Here is a 14,617-nt window from a genome sequence, read left to right on the forward strand (position 1 = left end):
TCTGGTTCCATATTATTAAAACCTTTATTTCCCAGCTCTCCACATGACAAATCCATTCCTGAAGTTTCACCATGTACTTTTTGTTACACCCTGTATGTGAAAAAAATACATGTGAAGTTGTATTGAAACGTTGAGTAATAAAAACGTTAGTCACTACAAAGAAAAAGTATAGTTTAAATCATCCTTAATTACCATAAGCATTACACGTTTAGTTCTTAAAAAAATTAAAACAACAACTGATGTCATTACAGCACACTCATCACTTCTTATCTTCATGCTCAGAATACATACCCCAAAATTTTTAACACTAAACTGAGCAGGTAGAAACATACTTCAGCAATATAAATGTTGAAATTTGTTATTTTTCTGACATCTGAGAGTTGAAAACATTGGAACAACACCCACATCAAAACTGTGTGATTGCATCATGGAATGCATTATCTCTTACGAACTATCTAGCACTCTTAAACCAATGGCTTGAGCACAACACAAGCCTTCCATCTGTCCCTATCCTGGGCAAGATCAATCCAATCTTTTCCATCCTTATCAATTTCCTTTAGGTCCATGTCAACGTTATCCCTCCATCTTCATCTTGGCTTTCCTAAGGGTCTCTTAGCTAATTTAATAAGTTCCTCCCGAACTTTCACATGCATTCGTAAATATTTTGTTTTGTGAATTAGATCAAAGGGAGGATAATCACTTCATTGAAGCAGTCATTTAACAACAGTGATACCAAGGTTCCGGATGAAAGAGCAGTCGTTGCTTCCGACTTTGGGGAAGAGTGTTACACGAAAAAAAGCGAGCAGAGATGATACATAAGATGTGTTGTTGATGCATCAATTGTACTGGCTGATGATAACACTGCGAAGTCATCAGGTTCCTTAGTTGGGGTGTTAAGAGGCACCTCTGGAGATGTTACCAGGGCAGAAGGATAGTAACAGTTACACTGAATATAATGCCTGTCACTAAACTGACACTACAAAAAACAATGACACATTATTTTCTAATACTGACAAATAGACTTCACACAATACAGCTCGCCATGTATGATGGCAATGGACTCATATGTGCATCATGCAGTGGAGAGTCCTGCAACTGCTGCAGCCAAGCAGTATTGAAGCTGCTTACAGTGAAGGAATGGCCACCACAAATTCTGGAACCGATACTCGTGCGTCTCCTTCAGTGTTTCTTTGTCTGCATGGACATCATCAGCCATCATATGTGGCAGCACTTATAGCACCAGTGAAATTTCTTAGAGACTACCTAATCAACACTACATCTATCTTACCTTTACATCATTTTCATTGAAACTGTGAGGCAGAGTGCCCACAAACAGCTGGTTTGATGGCATGGAAGTCAGTGGCGGTACAATTCTATTTACAGCAGAACCAATGGGTGCTGAAAATAAATACACATAATCAACTAATTAAGATCGCAACTCTCTCAAACAATACATTACCTAATTTTAAAATAAAACTTTTCTCATCAAGTGACCAAAAAAAAAGTTTAGAACTGTTTATTGTTTATGATAATACCAATTTTGAATGAGCAGATAGAAAAATTAGGAGCCACGTTGGTCTAGTTGGTAGAGCATCTGACTGCCACACACGACAGACTGGTTTGATTCTCAGGTCGGAACTTTTCCAACCTCATCCCTCAAATCAATGGGTACCTGGGGGGAGGGGTGTAAAGGTGGCTAGTGTGGTGCTGATCACATCACCTCCAAAATGGCAGAGATCAAAAATATGTGGGGCCCTATTCCCACAATGTACATTCATGACACTGTGATATACACGAGGGACTTTACTTACTTAGATAGAAAGATTTTGTACAAATGGATTGTTATTAAATTTTTGCAGCTACTGATGAAGTGCTAACATAAAATTACTGATATTGATAACCAATATTCTACAAACACAATATAAATTTCAAAATGTTCCACGAAAAACTTGAATGGTACATTTACTTCATATATATACACTACCGACAAAAAGTTTAAGACCACCATGATAAACGGCCAAAAAATTAGTACGGAGTGTTGTATGGAACCAACGGTTCCTGTCCAAGAAAGACATGACGATGATACACATGGAAAATGCAATGTAGTCTAGGTTGAACCTCGCAAGACTCGAAACCAATTTTTTGCCGAATGTGTAGCATGTGGTTGGCAAAATGGAAAGTGACAAAAACGTTGCTGAAGCTGGCAACATTGCAGCTGTGTGCGTGAAACCGGTCAGTACGGTAGCCAACCTCATGCGCATCCTTATCAGTGGCTCAGGGTCAGTTGCTGTTCATGCAGGCTACATTGCGAGCCCATTATTATGTGTGAGGTGTGCAAGGTAAGTGGAGCTGTGTGAAATAGCCTGTCATCGTGGGGTACAGGCGATTTCGGTTGAAAAGCGTTCTGTTATATGTGCACTGAAAAATGAAGGTTTTTTGGAACGCAAAATAGCAAGAAAACTGAATATTTCCAAGACTTGTGTTCATTGTGCATTGGATAGATACCGTAAAACCAACAGTCATGCTGACAGTCCACGTAGTGGAAGAGCTCGTATAACGTCTACAGCTAACGATAGATATATTGCAGTAACTAGCAAACGGAACAGGCATTTAACAGCACCAGTCATCGCTGCTTCCCTGAATAACAGCAGTGACGCCTCTGTCTGTGTCAACGGTGAAGAATAGGTTGCGTGAAGAAGGGATGCATGTCAGAGTAGCTTGCTAGAAAGCCATTGTTACGATGTGTGAACAAGACGAAACGATTTGCCTGGGCTAAAACACGCCAAGGTTGGACTGTGGATAACTGGAAACAGGTACTCTGGACCGACGAATCCAAAGATGAATTATTTGGCAGCAATAGGCGAACCTTTGTGCGTCAAATGTCGGCGAGAGAATGAAAGAAGAGTGTCTATGTTCCCACAGTGAAACATGGTGGTTGAAGTGTAATTGTGTGGGTATGTTTTGCGGAAACTAGATGGGGGACCTTCATAAAATTCAGGGAACATTGGTAAAAGAAAGGTATCATCAGATATTGGTGCAACAAGCCATCCCCTCTGGTCGTCGTCTTGTTGGTAATGGGTTTATTTTTCAACAAGATTATGATCCCAAACATACATCCAAATTGTGCACGCGGTATTTGGAACGCAAGGCAAAAGAAGGGGTATTAGTTCTCATGACGTGGCCACCACAGTCTGCTGATCTTTCACCAATTCAACTGCTATGGGACCAAATCGATAGGGACATCAGGAAGAAGTTACCCAGCAACACTCAACAGCTATGGGAATTCATTAACAATGCCTGGCGTAACATTCAACCATCCTATCTGGACAAACTATTGGAGCGCATGCCACGTGTTTGCGCTGTTGTCATTAAGGCCCATGATGGACATATTGATGAAAGCAAAATATGAAGTGACAATAGTATGTATAGTGGATGTACCTATGTTTCTACATTGCCAAGCAGATTCTTACATCTGTTTCTTGTACATTAATTACGAAATACATTCAATTCTACTGATTTTTGGCACTTTTCCTGGTGGTCTTAAACTTTTTGTTGGTAGTGTGTGTGTGTGTATATATGTATGTAAAATACACATACTAAAACCGTGCAATACTAAAAAAAACAACAACAACACAAGAACGTTCAAAGCTGATGACGGCGAACTGCCGATCGGTGCTCGAGGTAGGCGAATGCACGGTGCCAGCTCATACCTGGAGAAGGAATATAATAGTTTATAAAAATGAACAACGTGCAAAGTAAATTTGTGTGTGTGTGTGTGTGTGTGTGTGTGTGTGTTTGTTTGTTTGTTTGTTTGTTTATTTGTTTTTTATATTGTGTAGTAGTTGTGGTGTGTGTGTGTTTATATTGTGTTATAGTTGTGATGTGTTTGTGTGTGTCTTGTGTAGTAGTTGTGATGTGTTTGTGTGTGTCTTGTGTAGTAGTTGTGATGTGTTTGTGTGTGTCTTGTGTAGTAGTTATGCTGTCTAATGTGTTTGTGTTCGTCTTCTGTAGTAGTTCCTCCATTCATATTGGGGGTTAGGCGTAGAGCTGACAACTCTGCACTGTAAAAAGACATGTCAAGAAACAGAAATATAAGGCCATGGATGTTCCCAAGGTAAAATATTCCGGAGGTAAAATAGTCCCCCGTTCGGATCTCCGGGTGGGGACTACTTTGGGAGGTCCCTGGACTAAGGATAAGATCTACGTTAGGAATAAGGATATTAAATTAGGCACCTGGAATGTTCTGAGCCTTTACCGGCCTGGGGCATTTCAGTGTACAGTTAATGAGATAGTCAAGTATAAATTAGATGTAGTAGCTGTCCAGGAAGTTAGGTGGCCAGGAGAAGGGAATTGTAAAACTAAAAATTATACTTTTTTCTATGGTGGTACTGAAAATCATAATTTTGGAACAGGCTTTTTCATAAATAATAGAATTATCGCGGCTCTTAAAACAGTAGAATTTATTAATGATAGGATATCATATGCAGTTTTACAGGGTAGGTGGTGTAAAATTATTTTAATAAACATACATGCACCAACGGAAGATAAAGATGATAATACTAAAGATGATTTTTATACAGAGTTAGAACAGGTCTTTGATAAATTTTCTCAGTATGATATGAAAATTCTGTTAGGTGACTGTAATGCACAGATTGGCAAAGAAGATACATTTAAACCCACGATTGGTAAAGAAAGTCTTCATGAATTAAGTAATGATAATGGTATAAGATTGATTACTTTTGCAACCTCAAAGAATTTAATTGTGAAAAGTACCACTTTTAAACATAAAGATATCCATAAATATACCTGGTCTTCTCCAGATGGTAAAACTCATAATCAGATAGATCATATTCTCATTGATAAGAGAAGGCATACTAGTATAATTGACGTTCGTACACATAGAGGTGCTGACTGTGCCAGTGACCATTATTTAGTAATTGCTAAATTAAGAGAAAGACTCTCAGTGATAAATTATAAGCAACAAAATCTAAAAGTTATAAAATTTGATACAGGAAAGTTTGCTGATGAAAGAATTAAGAAAGATTACCAAATTAAACTGTCAAATAGATTTGAGGTTTTGCAGGATTTAAATGATGATGAAAATATAAATGAAACAGACGTAAATAAGAATTGGGAGCACATACGTAATGCAATAGAATCAGCAGCTAAAGAAAGTATAGGATACCATAAACCAAGAAAAAGTAAGCCATGGTTTGATAATGAATGTCATAATCTAATAGAAATAAGAAATCAGGCTAGACTTAGGTGGTTAAATAACTCGGATGATACAAATCTAAGCAATTATAATAGAATAAAGCGAGAAGTTAACCGCACGTTTAGAAGTAAAAAAAGAGATTACTTGAAAAGCAAAATTAACGAAATTGAAACAAACAGCAAAAATAAAAATATCAGAGATTTATATAAAGGTGTAAATGAATTTAGAAAGGGGTGGCAACCTAAAGTAAACTTGATAAAAGATAAAGACGGTGATTTTCTAGCTGACCCAAGCGATATTCTAAATAGATGGAAGAACTACTTTAATGACCTTTTAAATGTCCATGTAGGAGATAAATCAGAAATAAATGAAGTACACACAGCAGAACCTTTAGTTCCAGAACCAAACTTGACTGAAGTTAAAGATGCTATTAAAAGGCTAAAGAATAACAAAGCACCTGGCATTGATTTAATACCAGCTGAGTTAATTAAATATGGTGGAAATTCATTAATATGTCAAATTCATAAATTAATTTGTTTAATATGGAATAAAGAAGAAATCCCTCAACAGTGGAAAGAATCCATAATTGTTCCTGTGTTTAAAAAAGGTGATAAAATGAACTGCAATAATTACCGTGGAATTTCTCTACTCTCAACAACATACAAAATATTGTCTAACATTCTTTTAACAAGACTAACCCCATATGCTAATGAAATTGTAGGTGATTATCAATGTGGATTTAAACGTAACAGATCAACTACAGATCAAATTTTTCACATCAGACAGACACTTGAAAAAAAGTGGGAATATAATCAAAATGTCCATCAGCTATTCATTGATTTCAAAAAAGCATATGATTCGGTCAAAAGAGATAAATTATATAATATATTAGTAGAGTTTGGAATACCTAAGAAGCTTGTTAGTATGATAAAAATATGCACCAGTGAAACAGAAAGTAAAATTCGTGTGGGTAATAATATGTCTGACAAATTTATAATTCATGATGGGTTAAAACAAGGAGATGCATTATCTCCATTGCTCTTTAATTTTGCCTTAGAATATGCTGTAAGGAAGGTAAAAGAAACTAAAGAAGGACTAAAATTAAATGGTGTGACTCAGTTGTTAGCATATGCAGATGATGTAGACTTACTGGGGGATGATATAAATACGATTAAGAATAATGCTAAAATATTTTTCAAAACTGCTAAAGAGATAGGTTTGGAAGTTAACAAAGAGAAAACTAAATATATGCTTACAGGCCGAAACCAAGTGTTAGGTAATAATCAAAATCTAATTATTGATAACAACTCGTTTGAACCAGTTTCCAAATTCAAATACTTAGGAGTAATATTAACAAATGAAAATTATATTAAAGAGGAAATAAAAAGTAGGCTTAATTCAGGAAATGCATGTTACTTCTCTCTTCATAAACTTTTGTCTTCTCGTTTAATATCTAAGAAACTAAAAGTTAAAATATACAAAACAGTAATTTTGCCTGTAGTATTATATGGGTGTGAAACTTGGTCCCTTACATTGAAAGAGGAACATAAATTGAGAGTATTTGAAAATATGATCCTTAGGAAAATATTTGGACCTAAAAGGGATGAGGAGACAGGTGAGTGGAGAAGGTTACATAATTCAGAACTACATAATTTGTATTCATGTCCAGATATTATTAGAATAATTAAATCAAGAAGACTTAGGTGGGCAGGCCATGTGGCACGAATGGGAGAGGAAAGAGGAGTTTACAGAATTCTTGTTGGGAAACCAGATGGTAAGAGACCTGTAGGAAGGCCAAGACGAAGATGGAGGGACAACGTTGAGATGGACCTAAAGGAAATCGGTAGGGATGGAAGAGAGTATATAGATCTTGCTCAAGATAGGGACAGATGGAAGGCCTGTGTTGCTGCAGCCATGAACCTTCGGGTTTAAGAAGGCTAGAGAGTTAGTTAGTTAGTTATATATATATATACAGGGTGTATACAAACATGTGTCAGAAACTTTAGGGATTTCTTCGTGACATCAAAACATAACAAAAAGTTCATATGAACATGGGTCCGCAAATCCTTCGTTAGGGAGGTATGAAAGGAATTCCCTGTAGTGACTCCTGGTTGTGTAATGTACCTCAAATGTGCATTTGTACTCACTTTCTTGTGTACAGTTGGGCATGGCATTTGTTTTTGTTTTTTGTGTGATTGGCGTTTGTTCGGTTTTACAGTAAATTCCATCACAACACATCACAACTATCTATTCAGTGTCTGAAATGACGGATATGCACTACATGTACGGCCTAGAAGATGGGAATGCGGGCGGAGCACGTCAACGTTATGCTGAACGTTACCCTGGAAGGCAGTTACCTTGTGCACGAACGTTTGTACGACTGCACCAACGCTTGCGAGAGACAGGCACATTTAAGAAGAGAGTTGCAGATGGTTGGAGACCACGCGATATAAGAACGGTTTCTTTGGACTGTGGATAAAACTCCATCAACCAGTACAAGGACAATTGCGAGAAGGGAAGGTGTTAATCACATGACGATCTGTAACATTCTGCATGAAAATTTTCTGTACCCGTATCACCTTCAACGGGTGCAAGGATTAAATGAGGCAGACTTTCAGCCACGAATAAATTTCTGTCAACGCATGTTTGGGCAGTGTGCCGTGTTTCTGCAGTTCTTAGCATGTACCTTATTCACTGATGAGGCTGGCTTTTCACGTGATGGGATCTTCAATTATCATAACAATCACATCTGGGCTTATGAAAACCCTCATGTAGTGCGACAAGACAAACATCAACAGAGGCTCAGCCTCAACGTGTGCGGTGGAATCATTCATGATCATCTCATTGGTTCCTACTTCTTTCCGAAACGTCTGACTGGACAAACGTATCTACAGTTTCTCAGACTTGAGTTGCTGCATTTACTTGATGATATACCTCTAGACGTCATCCAACGAATGTGGTTTATGCACGATGGTGCTCCACCGCATTTTACACGGATAGTTCGCTAGTTTCTCGATAACTAGTTTCCGAACAGATGGATTGGTGGCGGGGGATCCATTGCATGGCCTGCAAGATAGCCAGATTTAAACCCAATGGATTTTTTTCCCTTTTGGGACATTTAAAATCCTTGGTGTATTCAACTCCCGTACCCAATGTCGATGTTCTGAGGGAGCATATCCAACATGGATTTGACCAAATAAGGAACACACCAGGAGTTTTCCGCAACGTACGGCAAAGTATGGACCGCAGGCTCAGGCGATGCATGGAAGCAGGAGGTGGTCACTTCGAGCAATTTTTGTAAATGGCAATGTGTTTGGTAAATGTATCATTTTTGTGCCATGAATATTAAATCCTTTCATACATGTAAATGTGTTTGGTCAATGTCTCATTTTTGTGATATGAATATTATTTCCTTTCATACCTCCCTAACGAAGGATTTGCGGACCCATGTTCATATGAACTTTTTGTTATGTTTTGATGTTACGAAGAAATCCCTAAAGTTTCTGACACATGTTTGTATACACCCTGTATAATGGATAAAAGCAAGGAGGGCCAAAAGGGCTAAGTAAAAATCAAAGAAGGTAAAAGGAAACACTCACCGGACAGTAGAAAAATTCAAAATTTTCTACTGTCCAGTGAGTGTTTCCTTTTACCTTCTTTGATTTATTTATATATATGTATGTAACCAGGTGATGGCAATGGGCTTTGCCTATGTATTTTGATATTCACTTTCAAAACCAAGAATTATGCCTACATATTCATTAATAAAATAACAAAACACAAGACTAAATTAAATCTATTTATACCAGGTGTGCCGGTTAATAATTCTTAATTGATCTGAAAGAAAACAAGTGTATCTGGGGAGAAAGGTAACAAATGCTTTATTCAAAGTATGCACCATCGCTAGCTATACATTGTGCCCATCTGTCAGTCAAATTGTGGTTGCCCTTCCAGAAAAATCGTTCACATTTTGAGGTGATCCAGTCAGCAAGCCATTGTTCGACATCTTCATAATTCCTGAAGTGTTGCTGGGAAAGTGAGTGAGACATCGATGAAAACAAGGGGCTAAGTCGGGTGAGTATGGCAGGTGGGGCAAGAATTCCCAGCCAAGTGCAGAAATAGTGTGTCTGACGACTTTTGCTGTGTGTGATGAGGCGTTGCCGTGCTGCAAAATCACTTTTCTGTGTTTTGTCGCCCAATCTGGGTACTTTTCTATCAATGCATGGTTCAAATTGAGGAGTTGTTGATGGTAGCGAACGGCGTTCACTGTTTCACCTGGTTTCAGAAGCTCATGGTACACGACACCCTTCTGATCCCACCAAATGCACAGCATTGTCTTCCTTCCAAAGTGATTTGGTTTTGCGGTCGATGTTGAAGGTTGTCCTGGGTCAACCTATGACTTCTTGCATTTTGGGTTCTCAAAGTAGATCCATTTTTCATCCCCAGTCACTATCCGATGCAAGAGACTTTCTTTCATGCCGAGAAAGCAACACTTCACACACCGTTTTTCGCTTTTCCATTTGTCTGTCGTTCAGATGATGTGGGAACCATTTTCCTGCCTTCTGGATCTTTCCCATGGCATGAAGACGATCAGATATGGTTTGGCAACCAACATTTAACGTCCTGCCAGTTCTTGTTGCGTTTGCGTATCGTCTTCGTCCAACAGTGCTTGCAATTTGGCTGGCCCGGGCGATCTTTGTCTTTCAAGTCGAAATCACCACTTTTGAATCGTCGAAACCAACGCACCCACGCATCTTGCTTTAGGACATTGTCACTGTACGTTTCCACAAGGATACGATGGCTTTCACTCGCGTTTTTCTTTGATTGAACAAGAAAAGCAGGATGTGCCGTACATGCTCCTTATTTGGTTTGAAGGTCAACATGTTTCCCACACAAACCCAATATCACGCACTCGATTGCACATCCACAGCGTTTTGACAGGTACTGTCCTGGCAACACACTGACGTAACAGTTGAGACTCTGCACCAACCCTTGCTTCCAGCGCCATCCAGCGACGAAATTAAGAATCATTAACCGGCACACCTGGTAAAACTATTATCAGTTCATATAAGCTACAACTGACAAGAGTATTGATAAACCTGTAATAATAATAACAATAATAAAACAAGACTTACTTGGCAGGAATCCATACGGATTCTGAGAAACTGGAAATATAGACTGTGTCAGCTTTGGTCCAAAATCTACAAGGGAAACATCAGGTTTTGGAGGAGCAATGGGCTCCTGGGAAATAGGTGGAATTGATGCAGGAGCTGCTTGTTTTTGTGTTGCTTCAGTATTCTCTGTCAATAGTTCATCTATAAGGTATTCAAGGGGACACGGAGGATAAGCTGGAACTTCAGGTACTTCTAAATTAAATAAATTAACGTTATCACCATGAAAATTTTGAAATTGTTCCTGGAAAGAAAGAGAAGAACAACTGTCAGCTTCTGTTGTTGAATAAACAGAATAATGCACATGCATTCAACAAATAGTATTGTCAAAATCACTTAAATCAACACAATTATATTCCTAATAGGGAATGGATTCATATGTAGTAAAAATGTGCTACTTATTTTCCCTAAAATATGGAGTTAAATATGGACTTAAAATTGTAAAATATTATCTATTTAAATACGGAGAAACTAGTACTCACTTTATCCGCAAAACTGTTTTTTCTTCGTTGGCCACTGAAATTTCCTCGTTGGAACTTGCTGTACTGTTGCTTGACGTGCGTCTTTTGTTTGTAGTTCTCCGGCTGCTGCTAGGTGCACTGTTGTTAACTGTGCGTCTGGGTCCATGTTGCATTTCCCGCCCGAGTTAAACCGATAGAGGACAGGCGCACCACTCTTGGATTTGCCTGTTACAACAGTTATCGCCCGGAAATAGCAGACGACACGGACCCAGATGCACAGTTAACAACAATGCACCTAGCGGCAGCCGGAGAACTACAAACAAAAGATGAACGCCAAACAACAGTACAGCAAGTTCCAATGAGGATGGTGGCAGTGGACACTGAAATTAATAGAACGAAAAAAAAAAACAGTTTCGCGGATAAAGTGAGTACTAGTTTCTCCATATTTATATACTACCGCGTCTCTTTTCCCAAATATGAATAGAGAACCTTCGCGTATGAAGGGAATACGAACGGAACGAACATAAGTTGCTTGTGCGTTGATTCTTGAAAGCGTGCAAACGGTGCGATGTTTTTCCCAAGTTCATCCAGTGGAAAGTGCGAAATAGCAGTTACAGAATGAAGAACATCATTCATAATTCACAAAAACGTGCACTATCTGCAGTCATTTCTGACAAATATGTTGAAATTGGCAGACTGTCTCACACGTGCGAACAACAAAGAAACAGACTGGAAGCCATGCTACCACCTGCAAGGTGGGAGCATGCAAATAATAACATCAAATGCATGCTGCAGATCTTTTGCCTACGGCAATAAGTTTAACGTACAAAACAGTAAGCTCCTCACCCTTGCCCTCATATGTGCGGCAGAAAAAGCAGCTTGTTTTGTCCCCAAACCACAAGGTTCAGAAAACATCCAAACATCAGCAGCCGGAATTTTTCAAAAATTTATATCCAGCAGTAAAACCAGTAAACCCAACCCAGTGCACCAAGAAATCACTTCAATTCTCTCTAATTTTGGCAAATGGCTCAACATGAATGACTCCTGGTGCCTAGAATCCCACAAAACGAACCAGTTTGTAATTATGCATAAGGGTAATTATGCAAAGAAACTAAAAGACAAACTAAACAGTGACTTGTACAGTGTCATTACAAAGGACCCCACAGACAGGTACAATAAAATTGTGAAAAATGCAGTGAAATCTAGTGTCATACTCAGTGAACAAGACCACAATTCCTTCTCAACCCTAACCCTTCACCTGCCATTGCCCATGGCATTCCCAAGACTCATAAACCTGGAATCCCCATGCTCCTTATAATAGCTGGCTTCCATCAACCCTCACAAACTGGCTAAAAAAACAAAATATATCAGTTCAACCACAAACTAACATGTCTTCCGCAACAGTGCCGATGCTAAAAATCTGGTGACTTCAATAGTGCAAGCTGACAGTGCAAAATTAGCCAGCATTGACATAGCAGATATGTACAATTCAATCCCCATAGACCTAGCTCTGTGTTCGGTTGAAAGATGGCTGACAACAAACAGAATCCCTGCTCTAGAGGTACAAGAGATATCCAGGCTATTGGAAGTTTGTCTAAAACACAACTTCAGTTTGAGGATAAATTCTACAATCCATCCGAGGGCCTTGCGATGGGCAATCCGCTATCAGCTCCTTTAGCCAACATCGTCATGCACCTGGCTGTAAGAGAGATACTCCAGAACTACAATACATCCGATATGGAAGGTACTTGGATGACACAATAGTCGTATACAAAAAGGCAGAAGAACTCAACCTCCTAGTGAACAAGCTAAATAGCATCCACCATAGTGGACAGGCACACCACACTTGGATTCCCCTGCTACAACAGTTATCGCCGGGAAATAGCAGACGACACAGACCCAGACGCACAGTTAACAACAGTGCACCTAGCGGCAGCCGGAGAACTACAAACAAAAGACGCACGCCAAGCAACAGTACAGCAAGTTCCAACGAGGATGATGGCAGTGGTGACTGAAATTAATAGAACAAAGAAAAACCAGTTTCGCTGATAAAGTGAATACTAGTTTTTCTATATTTATATACTACCGAGTCTCTCTTTTCCCAAATATGAATTTCCTATTTAATAATATAAGACACTACATGAGCTACATAAAATACAGTACACTTACATTGACTTTAATTGTAAAAGAACACAAAAACAATGAATAACAAAATTTTTTTCTAAGTGTTCGAACGTGAATTTCCTTCTGTTGTATCTTAAGGTGGATTTACATTGACTAAAACTACAGGGAGGTTATTGCAGCATGCCACCGCAAGAGCTTCGGCCGCTTGCCGGCCCAGTCAAGCAACAGGTGCCGGCAAATTGCGTAACAGATAGCCCGTTACACAAACCGCTTGTTTTGTAATGTTTCCACTTTTCACAATTATAGTTACAATTACAACTTAAATAAGCACGTACCTTGCCGCAAGGATGCTGGAAAAGGTGTCCTCTAAAATACAAATATTTCTGGCACTTTATTTCTGCCCATATCGCTTCTGACAGCAATGACTCATCCAACATAAAGGATTCAATTTTTCATTCTTGTCTTGCCTTCGAATAAACAAAACCGTGACTCTTATTTTGAAGATAACACAAGATTAATCCTTTTGAACACTAGAGTCAGTGGCGTGCCCAAGATTTTCGAGGGGGGAGGTTACGTATACATTATTATGCAAAACGAAAGCGCAGATAAACGAATTATTTAACAGTGTCGCTTAATTTTAACGTGTGAATATTTTTGAAGTAAAGTAGCGATCATACACTGTGTGCGTTTTTCTTTCTGAGAGCGCCATTTGAAATAAGCACTTTTCCCCTTTTGCTACTATGGGATAAACTGAATATAAAAGGCTATAACTGCTCAACAACTGCATCTTTTTAAGAAATTTAAATTCTAAATGTAAGAATGAACAAAAAGCAACATTTTATGTAAATTCCGACAATTGTGAGTCCAGGGGGAAACGGGGGGCAAATCCCAAAGTTCTATTTTCCCCGTAATTACGCAAAATTTCTGAACGTCGTAATTTCCATATATTTTTTTTTCAAAGTTGCGGCAGGAGCATTACATATCCTCATAGAGTAGTCTTTTGTTGTGCTTCCCTCAAAATTTGGTCCATCCAGTGTCTATAGAGCCGACGCTAGAAGCGAAATTCCTCAGATGTCGCAAGAGCGTCAGCGGCTTATCGGAGTAGTGGTAAGCCGCGAGAAGCCTCTCGATACTACGCGAATGCGACAGCTGTCGGCTACCAGTTGTTTAGACGTGTTCACTTCGGTTTGCGTTTATCAGTACTCGTGTTGTTTATACTGTGTTATTGAGTTGGTGTGCTAAAGTGCTAGTGCTTTATCGTGTGTTAATTGTTATTCATTCATTAGTTATGCCGCCAAACAAATATAGCCTTGAACAAAGAGTTTTTATGTACGATAGTTACGTGAAAACGAACTCTTGCAGAAAAGTAGTCAGGCGATTCGCAAGAAAATTTCCTGGCAATCCTGTTCCGGACAGACATACTGTTTACAACCTCGTTAAAAGATTATGAGAGACAGGATCTCTTGAACCTAAGAAACGTGTTTCCAGACGACGTGTTCTTACGGAAGAAAAGCTAGACGAAATTGGTGAACGACTTGAACATACTCCAAAAAAATCCCTCCGTCGGCTTGCTCAGGAAACAGGCATTTCAAAATCCTCAGCACGAAATGCCACTAAATTACTTAGATTAAAACCCTACAAAATTA

The 14,617-nt window shown here is 38.9% G+C and overlaps 1 protein-coding gene across 5 annotated transcripts in view; it reads right to left on the bottom strand.

Annotated features, from left to right (window-relative positions):
• The window catches only part of LOC145994928 (uncharacterized), a 251,363-nt gene that overhangs the window by 71,591 nt on the left and 165,155 nt on the right, over nt 1-14,617 (bottom strand). For all 5 annotated transcript variants that reach the window (XM_083131426.1, XM_083131428.1, XM_083131429.1 and 2 more), the window contains exons 23-24: nt 10,351-10,630; nt 1,289-1,398 (exon numbers count right to left, since the gene is read on the bottom strand). In XM_083131426.1, coding sequence (XP_082987552.1) covers nt 1,289-1,398; nt 10,351-10,630 — 390 coding nt within the window. The remainder of the gene's footprint in view (nt 1-1,288; nt 1,399-10,350; nt 10,631-14,617) is intronic.

The sequence above is a fragment of the Lepisma saccharinum genome, chromosome 11 (genome assembly GCF_977018435.1).
Source record: "Lepisma saccharinum chromosome 11, izLepSacc3.1, whole genome shotgun sequence".
NCBI lineage: Eukaryota > Metazoa > Arthropoda > Insecta > Zygentoma > Lepismatidae > Lepisma > Lepisma saccharinum.